We start from the raw sequence: 19,065 nt of genomic DNA, 5'->3' as shown, positions 1-19,065 counted from the left end.
GAAAATACAAATACTATGAGCACCATGTATTGAAAGTATCAAAAGTAATGCATAATCAATGCCCCCTTTCAGAGTGTTATTTATCATAAATATGCAATTGTAAATATTACTGATCTATTAACATGTTAGTGGCATTTTAATGTTGTCAAGGCAGGGCAAATTTTAACAATTTAACTGTTGGGTAATTTAATCAGTAACAATGCATATTTTCTTATTCAGGATTCAGCACGTCAAATTTAAAGCTTTTGAAGACGTTTTTAATTCCACTTGTTTAAACCTGTTTTCACTGACATTTGGGCCAAAATATGAAAGCGTTCAACAAAGGACAAAAAGGCGTGGGATTATTTATCAAGGGTAAATTTACAGACATTTGTATCACATTTTTGTCAGTACTTCCCTTCAGTGAATAAATAATTCCTGATATTATCATTACACAATCAAAGAAACTAGATCAGTGAATAAATAATAACAATATTAAGTAATGGTCAAAGTCTGGAACAACAACACTGGGAATTTTCCATTTCTGTAATATTTAAGTAGTCTAATGATACAACCCACAGAATGGGCCAAAAAATATTTCTGAAATTTAAGACTTGTTTTTTGAGAAAACTGAAATTTGTGCTTTTTAAGACTTTTTCAACACCTGTAAACTGATAATACGTTTCATATAAAAAATCTCGATCTGAAAACGAACTAATAACTTTAACTGAAAGAAATGTGTTGGAGTAAAAACTATAATATATATTTAGCGACTTTCCACTAGTCGGTTTAAGTCAAAATATAAGTGTAGTTTTTTTTAGTCTGGAAATGGAAAACCTTGTAAATCCTGTTCCGCTTCCTGTCGCTGGGGGGCGCTGTGGTGCGCTCCGTCGGTAAACAGTAAAAGCGAATGAAGCTCCGACTCACATGTGAATCGTTCGGTGTTGATGCCCGGACCAGTGCTTCTCCTGTCAGCCTCCTGTCCGTGTCTTCTGTGGCTTTTCGCCGTGATTGGCTCGCACACCGGCCCCTGAATGCAACACAGGGAGGAGTGACATTATTAACAGTGCACACGCAGACACACACACACACACACACGGCCACCCTGAAAGATGTCTGGGACAGCGACCACGTCTGCGACCGCGCAGTCCGCCAAAATGAAAAAGGACGAATCTTTCCTGGGGAAATTAGGAGGTACCCTGGTGCGGAAGAAGAAGTCTAAAGAAGGTGAGCCATGTCAAAGATGCTTTTTGTTTCTTTTGATACTGTAACATTATGGAAGGCCTGTTGTGTTTCTGTCCATGGTGCTGCAATCACATGATGCGCTATTAAAGTATTCTCCTCTGGGACATCACAGGCAGCTGAACCAGTGACTCAACACATGATTATCAACATGTATACACAGATGTTCAGCGTTTAAATTGACTTAAGGGCTTCATCTTTATTCTAATCTGGTTTAATGTTAGTAAATCCTAATGTACAATAGGCAATTTGTTGTGCTGTAGTGTAGTTTTGATATTGTTAAGGGTCAGATCACAGCAGCTCCACAGGCCTTTTACATGAGGTAGTGAACATAAATAGATGACACAGCCAGTGTCTGGTGACAGGAATGCAAGGTTATGAAGATAAAGGTGTTGGAGGATTACAATGCTGCTGTGTGACTGTGGACACCAAAACACACACACACACACACACACCAACTTATTTCTCCAGTTTTCCCACTTGTTGACCAAACTATTTTCTGCCCTTCCCACATGCCAGTCACTGGACAGCTGCAAGGTTTAACGCCTCTGTGTGTGTTATACTGTGTGTGTGCTTTGTGTGTCTGCTGTCTGCCATGTGTTTGTAATCTCCATTAAAGGAGGGCCGCCAGCAAGAAGACAGACATGTTTTAATTGTTAAGGAGCATCATTAAATTCCACACTTTACCTTAAAAAGTCAGGGATTTTCAAACACTTTAAATGACATTTTAACATTAAATCTTTTAGTCAAACTGTAAAACAAACAAAAAAAGAAAAATAATCTTGGATGGATGGATAAAGGATCTCACTGTGCAGCAAAACACAGAAGTCTGTTTTAAACTGGAGACCTAAAGTTTCCCAAGCATACCAAATATGTATGACATTTTGGGTAATGTGTAAAATAATGCACAAAACATATGATGTACTGTATATAAAGAAAATTATCTGTTGGACTGGCACAGTCTTACACAGTTTATTTTAGAGGAGCGTAGTGGAGAATCTCGCAACGATACTCTGTGTCGGGCTGAATTTTAAGAAAATTTGAGTAGAATGATGCACAAGACATGATCATAAGAGCTGCAACAAGATTATATATCAGAGATGAAACAATTTGGATGATTTATGAATCAGTAGAGTCCATTTATTGAGAAAAAATATAAACTCTGGTTCCAGCTTCTCAAATGTAGATTTAGTAATTCTTCATATTTCATAATAAAATATATTTGCCTTTTATACTGTCCCATATAAGGTGATTTTTTTTCCCAATGTTAAAGACACTTAATATTGAGCAGAACCCCACAGACAACAGCCCAGGCAATGAGCTAATTAGATGATAACCAAGAGGTGGAGTTCTGGCACAAGGAAGGAATTAGAATGATTGTCTTCCTAATCTACTCGAGTGCTTTTAGTCAGTCGACAAAAAGTGTATTGTTTCACTCATGTTAAGCTAAAATGTGAACACTTTTTTGGATTGAGAATTTGCTGCTTTTCTCTGCTGTATGAGAGTTATTGAATATCTTTACAAGCTATTTGAGCTGATGTCTCCAACTGATGGATAAGCTGTATTTTCTTTTTCATTTCTTAGGTAAATCTTAGTTAGTTAGTTAGTTAGTTAGTTAGTTAGTTAGTTAGTTAAAATAAACATTAGTTGAAGATATAAATTCAAAATTGATATGTCAATTTTGGTAATCTCACATGACCCCATGAAGGGGCCACACATGGGGTCCTTACTGCTAAGACTAAAAAACTTTGACTTGACTTTAATGTGGGTATTAAAGAGGTGTGGAAACCTTGAATGAATGATACCAACACAAAAACCCCCAACTTACAAACAAAGACCCCCTGTGGTCCCCCACGCCTTAATGATGCCAACATATGGCTGGAAGTCAGTGCTGTGGGTAATGAATTCTGCAGCGTGGACAGATGGGACTCCACCGTGCCAGAGTTGGTGCAGCTTGTGAGAGTGCAGTGCCCCTGTGTGGTCAAAGTGGATTAAAGCTCAGAGGAAACATAGGTCAGTTTAAAGGGAGACAACATTTTAAGATGTCAGAATTGGAAAACAGTATAACAGAAGAAAGGTGTGTGAAGTCAGTGCTGCAGATGGAGCACAGCTTGCCGTCTCACACGCTGCTGCTGCTGCTGCTGCTGCTGCTGCTGCTGCTGCTGCTGCTGCTGTTGTGGTTTCTGTTACTTTTGGGTGTGGTGCTTTATATCCTTTAAGGGGAACACCCAGCAGAGACGAGTTGCCACTGGAAAAGTTGCTTCACTTTTGCTGAATAATCATTAAGAGAAAGGGACTCATGGTTTACTGAATTGTGTTGACAGTCCTTAGCAACCACACATACACATTTTACTACAGTATTAAGCACTGAAAACCCTCCTCTTCCTACTGTAGTTTCAGCAATGGGATGGAAAATGTTGTTTAAGGATATTCAAAAAGAGATAAAAGAAGATTCCTGTAGTTGCAGACCTCCTTTTTACAGATACTGTTATGTGCCTGGCTCTGTACATCCTGATTAACTGAAAGGAAGTATGCATTTCTCTGACAAGGCACGAGTCCCTTTGTCAGCGACAGGCAGTGAAGTAATAATAACAGTTTAGTGGGGGCAAAAAAAAAAAAGAAAAGTTTTTGCTTTGTAAGGACTGAGAAGATGAGTGTCAGGTCACATCCTCATTATATTATCTTAGTGTGAAGACTGTCCGTGCTCTGAAAATACAAAATATAACTAAAACACAAGTTCTAAGATGGAAGCTGATCATAGTAAGTCATCTGTTATTCTATACCAGGTTTATTCTTTTATATTTTCACTCACTTCTTTAGTTGATGCTACTTTTACCTTGCTATCAAAAAGAGATGGATTTGGTTGCATGCATTGGTTAATGTATTATGCATACATTAAAGTACAAGTTAGACCAACATTGCAAGAGTTAAATGTATAATTCTGTGCTGCTGCTTTGCTTCTTTTGCTCTTTATTCTGCAGTACTGATGATTTCAGAATTGAGCTGTGAACCTTCATGCAAATACACATAGTAACAATGTGTCCGTATTGCAGGTAAATTATATTAACTTGACAGTTATGTCATTAGCAGTCATCAACACTGATATTTAAAAGGTATGAATGTAGATTTAATTTTAAAAAAAGCACATAATAGACAGTTATCATCATCAATCAGAGTCATGTCAATTTTACTTTTATTAGAGCCTCAGCAATTAACTGGCCTGGCTGATAAGTGACTGATATTCAATTATTAATATATATGAGTGTTGGCATCATGTTGAGCGTCATTGTAACAAGAAATTGCAGTACAGAATTGCCATAGACATGTTTGACTTACTATAATTTTGTAACACAGTTTCTTCTGAAAAGTTAATTTTTCAACTGTAAAATGTCAGACTCTGTGCTGCATATCTTGGTCACAATTCTTAAAAACAAAATTTAGAAAAATTTAAAATAGCCTTATCAAACATGTTTGAGCATGTTATGTGTTTATGTAAAAATATATATTTACATACTGTATATCTTTTTTTTTTCTAAACACATATGGTCAAGGCATTACACAGAGGCCAAACGAGGCCCGACATCCAAGTCTCATCACAGTCTGATCGTTTCAAAACATGTTTCTCAAAGAGAGATGTTTTGGATCGACAGGCCCGACACTGTGATCCTCACAAGCCTCAAGGATAGTTTTGCTTTTAAATCTTTCTGGTAATGTTGGTACAGCAGTTGTGCTCTACAGACATTCTTTGCTTTGATGATGTGCCACCTTTTTTACTAATTAAGGGAAGGGCTCAGGATGAGCAACAGAGGATGGATCCCTGTGTGTGTGCAGAGCAGACAGAGGGAGCAGAAGTAGAATCACAGTATGGAGAATTACAACAGAATTGCAGCATTAAGTAAATGTAATAGTAGATAAATATTAGGTGTAATAAATTAAATAGTTTCAACTGTAATGGCTCATATCTGCTGAAGGCCCCCTGTGGAACATACTCATTGACACTGTTGTCTCCCGGCTGCTGTTACTCACTGGTGCCTGTGTTGGTGTAAATAACCAGAGCTATATTTAAGGTCCAGTCTGTCTTCTCCATACTGCCGCATTATTTATATCCCCCTCCCTGGCCCCCCCTGTGCCCCCCCCCCCGGGAGCTGTGGAACCAAACGAGTCGAGGTCGATGGTGGTCCATTCCACGCTGTTGTTTATGACATTGACTGGCTTCTGACTTTTTTTCTGACATTTTCCCTCTGAAGCAAAAGAAATCTGACCGTATGTTGTTGTTACTTCTGTCTCGACTAATCACTGTGTCCTTTCGCATAATGGTTTATAACATCACAGAGGAGCTTTTTGCATGAAGTTGTGCAATGAGGCTGGTGTAAGATAAATGTTCCTGACTGCAGGCTTTGGTTTGTATTGAATTAGTGTAATTCTGTTAAGAGGAATACATCCACTGGATGATTGATTGTCCACTGCAGCAAAACATGTTAAAAGGCTCCATTCACATGCCCATTGAAGAGAGTTACTCGCTGAAACAAGTTTATTCTCTCATATTGCTGTGAAATTACTGGATTGCTGTTGATCTGAACAGTCAGTTTTGACTGTTTGACATGGTTAAGACAACAAAACCATACAACAGGGAATTGTTTGTGTGAGAAAATACTCTTCTGAGGATTGAAACACCATCCTGCATTCATAATACACATTATACAGTAAATTAGTGGATATGTAGTCAACACTGTACCTGTCATAGGTCACTGAAGTCTGTCCTGTGTCCGCAACCCAGAGGTTACTAGTGGGTTACAGTAGGGTTGCTTTGGTGCCTTATGTCCAGTGACTCCTTCCTGTCACACACACACACACACACACACACACACATACATACACACACACACAACTCAAACCTCTCAGCGTCTCCGGTAACTGGACCGCAGAGGTGGGGTGGAGGGTTGTGACAGAAATAAACACGTGATGACGCCCCTGCCACTGTTCGGCCCCACCGACTGCCATTCACACACACACATACACACACATACATACACATAAACACACACTGAACGGAGCGTGCACCTCATTTTCTACCTTCACTCGCTGCCATCGGGGGGAATCCGCAGGTTTATATCAGAGATATGGCGGGGCTGCTGTGTGGGACCAAGAGAAAGAAACAAGGTAATTTGGTTTTAACGTTTGGCTTTGAGGAACTTGGACGTGGAAATGAGGAACCAGAACCTGTTACCTTAGTGAACCGTGGGATATGATATGTTTGCTTGTTGTGAGAGGTCAACACGATGGAAGTATTAAGCCACCTTAAGATTTGTACTTAACATTATAGGATTTACTTTGGTTGTTTTATGTTTTATTACATTTTTGGACTGAAGAGTCAAAGTATTTTTATTCCCATATCATTCTGTATAAATCTGCAGTAGTAAATGAATTATTATTGTATAATTTTACCATTTTAACACAGATTTTACTCGACTGTGTGAAGTGCCAAACCTCTGTCCAGCCCAGTACAAAGCAGCAGTAATGCAGTGTGATGGTCACATAGGGAGGAAGCGGAACAATTATGATGAAATGCAGAAAGCCCGATCTGTAATTACAAAGCAAACTGCTGATCTGCTGTGAGATCCAGGGCTGGAGCCGGCTCTCAGCTCTTGAATCAGATAGTAAATCTGTGGGGACCCCTCCTCCAGGGGTTATTCTGTATATCCTCTCCGTGGAAATGCTTTGAAGTAGTGATTTTGGTCTGACTGTACCATAAACACACTGTTCTAGACTCTTTTTCATTATATTTTCAATTAAAAATGATTTTACATGCTTTTAATTTGAAAAAAAGAGCTCAATTGTATTCTCAGCTTGGTTCTCCTCGCAGGCTTTATAAATAACAGGGTCAATGAAATGACAGATTGCGTTCCAGCCTGTTGCAGGTCTTACAAATTGAAACGGAGGATGATAAAAGGAATGTGGCCATTAGGGGAAGAAAGGCTTCAAATCCCTGGAGAATCTCTCCAATCAGAAGTGAAAGCCTCTCAGCAGAAATTGACTTAGTTTGAAGCTAGTGTCAAAGTGTGTGTTTGTTACTTATTGTGTGTCTTTATGTCTCTGTTGAGTACATTGTATCTTTACACCAAGAGACATGCTTAAATTACCAGATTTTTTTTTTTTAAAGATGTGAGGAGACTGCTGTTCCCATGACGCAATCTGTAGTGGGAAGGAAAGTGAGGAAGTGACAGACGTGTGGGAGAAGCTCAGAATCAACACAGTTTGATAAGCTTGTTCACCAGAGCAAATAGTTTCCTATTAGTTCAAAATGGTGAAGAGCAAGTAAATGGAACACACTTTATAATATGGAATTAAATTATCTGACCTGGGTCAGTTACTAGTTTCCAATAATTCACAGCTCATACTCTTAGGAAAAACATATTAGAAAGGTAAGTTGGAAAACAAATTTTAACAAGTTTTCTGTCCATTAATAATTGAAATGCACTATATCGTCTTTTGATGAATACAAAAAAATAAGATAAATTCAAATTGGAGAAAAACTGAGATAAAGATATTTGATAAGTAGAGATGGAAGATGATCCTTTAGTTAAGTAAGTGTAGCAATATATCAACTATGAACACAATGCACCTTGGTATAAAATGCAAAAATACTAATTTTGTAGAATGAATCGGTGATATATTGTATATATATTCTAATATTAATGATTATTGATGCAAACATTTTCTATATTATAGATAGTTGAGATGGGGCTCGGTGATTTAAGATTAAATTTCCTTAGTTATCTTCCACCACTGTTGGTTAGAGAACGAAAAAAGAGAAGAAAGTCATGTGAAAAAGATGTGAGTCCCATGAAACTATTTTAAATGACATTTTGCTCAAATCTGAATATGATTGACAAACAAAAAATTGTGGTGAGTAATCATTTAAGTAGTGTCTATAAAGGAAGAGCAGGTTCAAAACCACAGTGACTCTACACCTTCCCCACTGGGTTTTTTTGTGGAGACTGTCCACTAATACTGTTACCAGTGACACTGACAAGCTATACTTTCATATTCTATTTTGTCCGCAATCTTTTCCTGTGAATCACTCTATCTCAAAGAGTATAGATAAAACTCATCATTTCATATGATCTTTTCAATTACGTATGAGCAGGATTTGCTGTTGATTTGTTTTTATGGAACCTGTTGGTACCTTGAACCTGTTTCTTAAAAGTTGTATGACTGTTATGTGGGTTGTTTTTGTCTGTGTAGTGAGTGATCTCCATGAAGAGGGGAAGAAGGCCATCAATGCTCCCATGCTTCCCACCGGGACAGACATCCATCCCGAGGACACACTGCTGGGTATATATACACATTAAAAAAAAACATAAAGTTGTAACCGTATCTATTATCCTGAAACACTATTATATCCTGTGTGTAACATGTTTGTCTCCATTCATGATTGGACGATCACAGTATTATTGAGAAGGCACTTTGCGATATTTTGACTGTCAGAGGTGTCTGAGGTCACACAGGGGCATATGAATGTAACACATGTTGACTAATGGAGACTGTGACAGTGGAGGAGCAGGAAACGAAAGTGGGTGGGGTGTCATCAGTCACCATGTGAATCACTGTTGACATGCCGGTGAAGGGAACATAGTGAATTTGTTTTTGTATCTGTATGTATGAAAGATGATGAGATAATGTAGCTATGTCCAGATATGGATATAAATGTGAAAGAAATTAAACAGGAAGTCACAATAAACCTCTGCCCACATGTGTACTACATGTCTAGTGTCTTCATTTTGTCTCACATTATCTTCACCAGAGGAAAACGCTGAGAGGATCATGTTGGACCCAACATCGCGGGAGAATCTTAAATTTAAAGATCTGCTGAAGGTAGTGTGGGATTACATTTTTGAGCACAAACATCAGAGCAGTAAAAAAATATGAAGTAACTATTTTGACGTGTGTCCAGGTCCTGATCGACTGGATCAACAGTGAGTTGGAAGAAGACAGGATCATAGTCAAAGACCTGGAGGAGGACTGTTACGATGGACAAGTGCTCCAGAAGTTATTCGGTGAGAAACTGGTTTCTTTTGGCTTCTCAGCTCTCACAACATCTTTATCCTTAAGGCCTCTGTTGGCCTTCAACTTGCCATGTGCAAAGTGTGTTCGTCGGGAAATGCAAAGTTTCAGTCAGGCATCAAACACATGAGAGTACATCTGAGACAATTACACCATCAATAATTGATTGTGCAATCGATCGGTTGGTGCAGCCTGTGACTCTGGTACAAAGATGTTGTTGTTTCATACTGTGAATCTGATGCATGACAAAGGTCCATGACAGAATCGTACATTTTCGCTAAACTTAGTGCAGACAGTGATTCATTGTTTTCTCTGGAGAGACTAAATTTTCCTGCTCGCCTGTTTACCAGCTGTGCCCTTCATACAACTTGATTTGGTCTATTCGTTGTAGTACCTTGCCTAAAATGACCTAAGTATGCAGTATTGTCTTGAAGTAGAATTAAAACATACTTTGATAATAGTCAGAAGAAATATTAAGCAAATGAAAACCGGGAACTTACTGTGATATTAATCACACTTACCTTCCTGAACATATGGAGTAGAGGGGGATGGAAAGTGTCACCTGTTCTGATCTGGATGAGGTTGAGAATGAAATTTTATTTAAAAAAATTCTGTCCTTTTTATCATGATCTTCAATTCAAGCTTTTCCTGAAAGTGTTTTGTCTGTTTGATGACAGATGAATGTAGTTTACAGCACGTTTCCATATATGTATGTAGACATAGCTCAGGTTTTGTTAAATGCTTAACATCAACATATGAGAACATTAAGTTTATATCTGATATAATGGGTTTTCAAGCATGTATACAGTATTTAAATATGCATTCGAATACACAAGAGTGTATATTTAAACATACATTCAGATGTACAACCAAGTAGACAATAAGATGACAAATTATACCCTCTGAAGTACATTCTGTAGTAGTAGTTAAAAAGAGATTATGTAAAACAGTTACACCCCAGATCAGTAAGACTTCTAACCAAATGCTTTAATTGGCCTATTGGTAGCAGCGTGTCAAGTTTCAGTCTGCTCTGTAAATTATTCCAGACAAATAGAGCGTGATATCTGAAGGCCATCTTACCAAATATCCATCCTTTCATTCTTTCATTCATTAATTCAGTAATAACTACTGGCAAACGTAATCAACTCAAAACATTTCTTTTATTCTGAAACATTTTAGTGAAAAAAAATAAATGAAGTGTTCAACTCATTAAGTAACATGTAAAAAAAAAAGCCAAAATTAGCAGCATTATTCTTCCAGTCCAGTGTCCACTGTGATTCATGTGTGTTCACCGCTGTGCTGCTGTGTCTAGTAAAGCTTCATAGTCTTTGGGTTGTTAGGGGTTTCCCCCTTGTGTCTGTTGTTTGTCACAGCAGCCTGAAAACCTCCAGCTCAACACCACATGCTAACAGCTACGAACAGAAACCCTCTTAGTGTTTTTTGACGACACCTCTCTTGTTTCGTAGATGAAACAAAAGCATCTACAGCTTCTGCCAAATGAATATCAAGTAATGTCACTGCAACAGTAACAGCAGTAAAAAACTGAATTGATATTATCACAGTTGCAATTATTGATTGGATTTGCATTGAAATGGTTGTACAGTTTGTCACATGTGCGTCTGTAGCAGAACTCTGCGAACTCTCTTTCTTGTGCTTTATACTCTATTGCATTTTTCAAATGTTTTTCTTGTGTGTAGATTCTTTTCTTTCTCCGTCATGACTGATGATTTCCGTGTCTTTTTTGGTCAATCAAAGGGAACATTTCTTGTCCTCAAACTCCCTCTTCAGCTCCTCTCATTTTTTATCTCCACACTCCAGCTGGTTTCTTCTTCTTCTTTGCTCCCACATATTTCCCCTGTGCGTACACCAGCTAATTTTTCCAGCCCGATTAAAAAGTCTCATTATCTGTCAAACACATAGAAGGATAAAAAAAAAAAGAAGAAAAAAGAAAAGAAATGCACATTAATTTACAAAAGCCAGCTGACACGAAATAGGACTGACTTTTCATATGTTTCAGAAGTGTCAAGAACAACAATTAAAACGCGCAGCAGGAAACATTTTATAAAGGGATGTGTGATTTCTTGCTCTGCGTTAAAGCCCTTTTTTAGTTTTCACACTCCTTTATCATTTTTGCACCTTATGTAATCTCAGTCTTTTATTGCATCAGTGGCTCATTCTGGATTTCTTTTTTTATCAGTGCTGCTGGTTCCTTTTTTAAAAAAAAATATTATCTGAACCCACGCGCTTGAGATAAGACTCCGAAATCATTTTCCTTACTTCTCCTCGGAGCAGAGAAGTTTTCTTATACAAGTCATCTTTGTTGTCTGCAGCCAAAACATTTGGGCATTTTTCGTGATAATCATGTCCTTGTTTTCCAAAAGACACAACCCCCAGTGAAACAGGCAGGCAAAAAACATGTTCTACACTTTTTTGGTTTGAAGCACTTTTGTAAGTTTGGTGTTTTATGTAAATGAAAGTTTTTTTTGTCTAAGCCTTCACACGTGCAGCAAGCCTCCTATTCAGGGGAGTTCTCTTCAAAGCACAGACACGGCTCGCTTGTATTATACAATACAGTACTGCTGTACGATACTGTCAGAAATGATTCATGATTGTGTGTGTTTGACCTGACATGACTGTATCTCCTCTCTCTCTCCTGTTGTTGACAGAGAAGTTGTCGGGCAGGAAGCTGAACGTGGCCGAGGTGACCCAATCTGAGATCGGCCAGAAGCAAAAGCTTCAGACGGTGTTGGAGGCGGTTAACGAAATGCTGAGGCCTCACGGCTGGACTATCGAGTGGAGTGTAGACTGTGAGTTTCACATTGAATTCAGTGATTTTCCTGCTTTAAGGTGCACTCTAGGGATTTAAATACTAGATTCTATATTTCTCATATTTAATCTGTTTTCATGGGCTGTATAGAGTTGCGAAGTAGTGAGGACAAGCTGGTTCCTGAGGTGGTTTTTCCCATATCAATTTTTTCTTTAAACCGTGTCCTTAATGTCAAAGAAACACAGAAACACAGAAACACAGAAACACGAAACTTTCCCAAAAAATGTAACAACCCTGTGGGTTTATGTTATGGCCATCAGGTTTAATTCCAGCTTTGTTTTTCTGAGAGGTCGTGTTTTATCCGTCATGTTTTTCTTGGTGGACAAATCTAAGTACCCATGAGCCTTGGGCGTGGTTGTTATGGAAAAGAAACCAGTCAGAGGTGTGAATAAGAACAGTCAGTATTTCAAATGGCTTTTGTTGTTAACAAAATATTGCAGTGTAGCTGCTGAATTTTGGCAAAAATGACACAGAATTTAAAAGCGAACTGATTTAACCTGCAGACTGTGTTTTCAGTTTTCTAACAGCATAATCTTTTGTGGCTCATTCGACAGAATTTTAAGCTCAGTGATTGGATGTTTCGTCATTATATAATGTGTAGCATGAAAATCTTTTGTACACAATCTAATACCCAGATATATTCTAACGTAGCTGTTAATCATTCGGACTGATGATTGAACTGGGAGAGTTTCATTCTGTTCCAGCTGCGAGTCACGTTAATGATTTATACTGGAAAAATGAAAGGAACTTTTATTTGCAGGAGCAGGAACTCCAGAAATAGCTCCTCCCATTGTGCAGCGCCACAGCGCTCTTCATGATGAGCATACTGAACTCATGTGTGAAATTGGTGGAATGACCCTTTAACACACATAATTGATTCTCTTAATTTGCATTACAAATTGGTGATTATTTAAGCAGAGTTATGTGTAACTCTACAAACATAAGGGATTCCCACAGGAGCTAATGTCAGAGTTGTGTTGATTCATGCTTCATTAATTTCTCATTTGCAGCTTTGTCATTCTTTTGTTGTCTCTTAAAAAAAAAAAACATCTTTAGAAAGTTGCTTACATTATTATCACTATCAATAGCTCACATCTCATCATTACGCTAGCTTGCTTTGTGAAAGGACTGACAGTCGACTCTTGTGATTCACTGTTTCAGCGATCCATTCAAAGAACCTGGTGGCTATTGTCTATCTGCTGGTGGCTCTCGCTATGCACTTCCAGGCCCCCATCAGACTGCCTGAGCATGTCTCTGTACAGGTGGTGGTGGTCAAGGTAAAGCGTCCCATCAAACTCAAGCAGGGGTGTCATCCATCATCATTATGTGTAGCAATGAAATGAAAATAAATGATAATAAGGCCCATCATAGTGATCGATAGTATAGTGTCAGTTAATGGTTACATTTCTGTCATCTTTCAGTTTTTTGTCTTTGTCTTGTCTGTACATGAGATCATCAGAATGTGCATTTACAGTTGTAGTTATTCTGTCAAGTCACGGATAAATGACTTCGATTTTTATTTGAGCAGAAACGAGAGGGCATCCTGCAGACTGCTCTAGTGACCAAAGAGCTGACGAGCACCACAGAGTAAGAGCTGATACATTTTCCTTTATGTGTGCTCCTCTTCTCTGTTCAATGTTGTTATTATTAATATGTAAAGCCTTAATAATAGTTATTTTAGTATGTATTTTAGGAAGCTGGAGATTTTACTGCACACAGACTTGAAAACTAAAACTTCTTTTTATATTCTGTCGCATGTTTTTGTTTTTCAGAATGATGATGGGAAGATTTGGTGAGTCCCAGCCACATACAGTATCTGTTTCATGTTACAGTATTGTAGAAATGTCCCTTTAGTTTCATTATTTCCTTGTCTCTCTGCTTAAAGGAATGACTCAGCATTTAGTGGAAAAACGCTTATTTGCTTTCTCTTTGAGAGTGAGATCGATACCACTCTCTCTAAATATGAAGCCAGCGGCCAGTTAGCTTAGCTTAGCACAAAGACCAGAGACCATACCTTTTTATACGTTTTCGTACAAATTAAACAAAAAGGTTATAACATGTTAATAATTGAGCTGTATGAGGTGTTGGTGCACAGGTTTTTTTTCACCCCTGTACAGAGCCAGGCTAGCTGTTTCCCCTCGCTATCTCTCCACTAAGTTAACCGCCTGTTGGCTGTAGACTTACATTTATAGAAGAGATATGAGAGTGGTATCGATCTTCTTATCTTTTTGACACATTTGACGTCTCCAAAAATGTCAGACTATTCCTTTAAGCATTCATAACCTTTGAATTATTGCTTCTATGCAACAGAGAGGGACGCATTTGACACTTTGATGGATCATGCACCTGATAAGCTCAACGTGGTAAAAACGGTAAAAAAAAGAAAAAAAAGACCCTTTCTCTGCATAGTAATGACTCACTTGAAAATTTGAATTTTTGTCATTACACTTAAAACATGGATTTAATAATATTATTTTTGTCCTGTCGCCAGTCGCTCATCACCTTTGTGAACAAACACCTGAACAAGCTGAACCTGGAAGTTACTGAGCTGGAATCTCAGGTATGTGATTGAATGGTTGATCTAAAGACCCGTATTGTCACCGTTATAACTTCGTGATCCAGTGAAATATTAAAATTATCATTACTGGTACGCATGTCATGTAACAGCTTTTAAATCCTCTCGTCTTCCCTTTATTTGCATGGCCAACGTCTGAGATTTTAATTTTTCAGATACATATACTCCAATCAGATCTTCAGTCTCTTCATCGAATGCACTTTATCTGTCTGCTATCTGTACATGTGTGCACAGTTTGCTGATGGAGTGTACCTCATATTGCTGATGGGGTTGCTGGAAGACTACTTTGTCCCTCTGTACAACTTCTTCCTCACCCCTGAGAGCTTTGAACAGAAGGTGATTTCACCCTCCAAAAGTGAAACAAATTGGATCTTTGTTGCCAATTTGCAGGATATAAAGTCTTAACTTTGTTTCCCCTCAGGTCCACAATGTGGCGTTTGCCTTTGAGTTGATGCAGGACGGAGGCCTGAAGAAACCCAAGGCCAGACCAGAAGGTATTTTATAGACAGAGATATATTAGGTTATTACAAGAAAAGATAAAAGACATAAAATGTGAGGAGGTTTTATGGAGGGTGACAGAGATTATGAGTCTCTTATACTGACAGGGTGCTGTAAAAGAAGGCATTGAATGGTTGATGCGCCACAGTAGCAGTCATGTTAAAGGTTTTCCAGTAGATGGAAACCTTGCTTCACCTTTAAACTCAAATACCGGATGGCTGGTGCTGAGGTCATTCAGCATTCAGCTCCTACTTGGTTGTACAGCTTTTTTTTTTTTTCTTTTTTTTTTTTAAGAGAGAATAGAAGAATCAAAATACGACGTATATGATTTGATGTAAGGATGATTATTGCTTAAAATCATTTATCATTTTTAACAATTTAGTATTTTTCCTGTCTTTCACAGAGATTTGCAAGCGGATTTACAGAAAATTTGGAAATAGCTCTCAGTGTGATCTAATGTTGACCGATTACCTTCTTAAGCTGTAATTAGTATCACTTCACTGAAGAACTCTTAATTAATTTGGCAGGCCACTTTAATCCACAAAATATCGTAGTGAAATTTCAGATTGGAAATTAGATTTTTTTTGTTGTGTAATAAATTAAAACTACTTTGTTTAGAAAATAAATTGTGTTTTTTATTATTTATATATATCTTATAGACATTACATTTTAATACATTTAAATAAGCGACTGCCATCTCAGTTGGAAGCTGAGATGCTAGTTACTGCTCCTCTTGAACTAATATAAGCTACAGTAGATTTTCAGCATGTGTAAATATTGTCTTGCTCAGTGCTATGTTATTATTGAAATGCTTTTTCCCCTCCTTAAAACATCTGACTAAGCCAAAATGGAAACCGCTCACAATCCTACTCGCAAGCACTGCTCGCAATTTTTGCAGTAATTGAAATCAAGCTATTATCTTCACAGATGTATAGCTGTACTTTTACTGCAGTATATATGTTGTGATTAGCATTGGATTCGTGCAAATATGCAGGTTCATTATAAATGAAAGCAGAGATCCTAAAGCCATTAATGAAATCCATACTGTCCAACTTAAAATAGACCTAGCTGTGATGAGAAATTACAGTAAGCAAATAAGCACTTGTGTAGAACACCATGGCACTGAGAGAGAACAGAAAGTGTTTTTTGGGCCTTTGAATCGCTCCTGGTAAGAAGTAACACATCATATGATAATCATTAGCAAATTCTTGGGAGCTATTTGGAGCTCCATTTCATTTGAAATTACAAATCAAATTACACATAATATTTTGATGGAAAGAAGTCCAACAGCAATCATTGAAGAGGCTCCTTTGCATTGTAAACATGATTTTGTGGTACCACAGACCATTTAATTTGTGCCACAGTCTTCCGAGGATCAGTTTTTTGTACATGTCAAAGGTCTATTTCTACCTGAAGGTTTGGCAAGCTAATGACCTCTGTTTTGTCTCAATTTTGTTTTACAGATGTTGTCAACCTGAACCTCAAGTCCACCCTCAGAGTTCTCTACAACCTGTTCACCAACTACAAAAACACTGAGTGAACTTTTCCAGTTCAGTCAGTGTTCACTCAGCTGATATTACTCTGAATCCTGTGCCTCTGCTGATATGCATTTCATTCTGGACACTGTAGGAGACCAACTGGGACTGAAAGTCATTATGCGGGACTTAAAAAGAGCCAGGGGGAGTAGCCTGAAAAAGGCTCTGAATGTTAGTGTTTAATCTTCCCCAAATGTCAGTATATTTATTTATTATTTCCTCGAATGTTGCAACCCAGGAAACCCTTCAACCTTCATCCCTGCATTTGAATACACAGCCATCACAGGAAAAATGTGGTGAATGGTAATACTGGAAAACATTAGTGTCAAACTCAGTCGCATATATTCCTCCAGATTATTTAAGAAAGTTGAAAATGCTGTTACATATTATTAAGTATCTAAAAGTGCTTTGTATAAGTATTAAAAGAATAGTTTGACATTTTTGGAAATATTCTTATTCGCTTTCTTGCCAAGAGTTTGATTGACACAGCCAGCAGTTGATTCGCTTATGGTCACATCTAACATTACACTACTAACAAAATCTGCCTAACTTTATATCTAAAGCTCACTTAACACGTTGTATCTTATTTGTTTGATCCACACAAAAACCATACTATAAAAACATCAACTCCATATTATAGCTAAAACCTGTTCTTTCAGCTTGCTTGTTAATTTTAACCCCTTTTTTTTTTGAAAATTAATTGTATGTATTATTATTTACATATATCTTATAGAAATTACATTTTACTACATTAAAAATAAGTGATTTTTAGGTATTTTAACCATATCAAATTCCACGAGTGAGAGGCTGAGATCACAGTTACTACTCCTCTGCTAAGCTAATTAGCATTAGCAGGAGTTTAGCTTAGTTATGCGGAATAGCAAACTGACTGACATCAAATATCTACGTAGTGCATTTCACTGCCGTATAGGGCATGCGGCAGTGCTAACCCTACCTACAGTCTCTTAAGCTAAACAGTCGCTTCATGTCTAAAGAAACAGTTCGACATTTTTGGAAATACACTTTGCATTCTTGCTAGGAGTTAAATGAGCCAGCATCACGTTAGCTTAGCACAAATACTGGAAATGGGCAAACAGATAATGTAGCTCTGTTCAAAAGGGAAACTAAATTCTCCTACCACCACATTTGAGCTAACCAACTATTATATCTTGTTTATTTAAACTGCGCAAAAGCACTGTAAAAACAATGCATAGTGTTGTTATGTTGGTTTGTTCATGGGAAGCGTATTTCTTGAAATGTCTTAACTATTCCTTAAAGAGTTTTGAACATGTTGTGTGTTATATATGACCTGTATGTCAAATTAGTGCCTGAAAATGTTTTGGATTTTCTTACTATATGGCTAGCTCTAGTTATATGCCATAATCACTTTTCTTAACAGCTGAAGGAACTGTGAACGGTTCTTGTTTACCCTGAACTGTGCACACCATTTTTCAAGCCATATTTAAAAGCTGATGCTGTTGCCTCCTGCCTTAAGTGCAGTGTGTTCTTGCCATCCCAGGAAAGCCACAGCCAGACTATCTTCATACTGACTGGCCTCTCAGACAAGTCCCCGAGGGGGCCTGGACCCACGGAACCGCCTGGAGACCTGCTAAGATGTACAGTGCATGCGTTTTAGAGCCAGGCTGAATAATTGAGAGAGTGGATGAGTCAATCTAGACTGTGCTCGCACTGGATGGCTCACCTCTGTGCATTTTTTTTTTATCTTGCCTATCAAGAAATAAATGGCTGGAATCAAATAGAGAGTGAATTTCATTTTATCTCTTACTTGTGTGATAGGTTAGATTTGCTTTGGCTTTTGAGCGAGATTGGCTTTGGAACAGGCAATTCCTGCAATTTGGGTTTAGCTAAAGGAATTATGGGTTTATTTTAGGCCTTTATTTTCTTGTCTCATTCCTTTGTTGCCATGGTAACCTTCCTCATCCCCCAAATTTCCCCTTTATATGGCAGATGGGTGGTCCTTTTTCTTTTCTTCAACAAGGCCGGTGCACATACAGAGCTTGTTGTTTTGTTGTCTGTATCTTTTTCTCTCTTCTCGTCTTTTGTTGTTGGTGTTGGAGAATGGAGAGGGCTGGAGACCAGATGACAGCAAATTGATCTGGCTGGTCACAGATGGAGACGTGTGAGTCGAGCCTGAGTGGTTCAGACCTCCGAGTGTCACGTTTCTCTCCGCCCTCCTAAGTGTGGTTTTCCAAACAATACATTTGTAACCAAGATTCCTCCTTGTTCTCCTGCCCTCGACACGTACTTATTATTAAGATCTCAAATACGGTGCGTGACACAAAACATAAACGCCCGCATCAGAAAAAGGCCCTGCTGCAAAGCCA

At 38.1% G+C, this 19,065-nt stretch overlaps 1 protein-coding gene across 3 annotated transcripts; it reads left to right on the top strand.

The window, feature by feature from the left end:
- The first annotated feature begins 1,001 nt into the window (after positions 1-1,001).
- On the top strand, positions 1,002-18,477 carry parvb (parvin, beta). Of its 3 annotated transcripts, none has more exons than XM_023400304.2 (13): positions 1,002-1,206; positions 8,467-8,556; positions 9,026-9,096; positions 9,176-9,278; positions 11,952-12,092; positions 13,274-13,389; positions 13,641-13,699; positions 13,885-13,904; positions 14,423-14,484; positions 14,604-14,672; positions 14,922-15,023; positions 15,109-15,181; positions 16,649-18,477. In XM_023400304.2, the coding sequence occupies exons 1-13, from the start codon at positions 1,092-1,094 to the stop codon at positions 16,723-16,725; spliced, it is 1,098 nt and encodes a 365-aa protein (XP_023256072.1). In that variant the 5' UTR covers positions 1,002-1,091; the 3' UTR covers positions 16,726-18,477. The 3 variants fall into 3 exon arrangements, with proteins under 3 accessions (XP_023256072.1, XP_087028413.1, XP_023256073.1); XM_087172287.1 differs by lacking the exon at positions 1,002-1,206 and adding an exon at positions 3,891-3,981; XM_023400305.2 differs by lacking the exon at positions 1,002-1,206 and adding an exon at positions 6,222-6,381.
- Positions 18,478-19,065: the final 588 nt, after the last annotated feature.

The sequence above is a fragment of the Seriola lalandi genome, unplaced genomic scaffold (genome assembly GCF_002814215.2).
Source record: "Seriola lalandi dorsalis isolate HSWRI2012SDOR001 ecotype SW California unplaced genomic scaffold, Sedor1 jcf7180002052274, whole genome shotgun sequence".
Lineage (NCBI taxonomy): Eukaryota > Metazoa > Chordata > Actinopteri > Carangiformes > Carangidae > Seriola > Seriola lalandi.
This window is presented reverse-complemented; position numbering and strand designations above follow the sequence as displayed.

Coding starts and splice junctions, on each gene's coding strand:
- parvb (XM_023400304.2), top strand. CDS start 1,092: ATGTCTGGGACAGCGACCACGTCTGCGACCGCGCAGTCCGCCAAAATG. Junction 13,390..13,640: donor TACAGGTGGTGGTGGTCAAG/GTAAAGCGTCCC, acceptor TTATTTGAGCAG/AAACGAGAGGGCATCCTGCA. Junction 15,024..15,108: donor CTGAGAGCTTTGAACAGAAG/GTGATTTCACCC, acceptor GTTTCCCCTCAG/GTCCACAATGTGGCGTTTGC.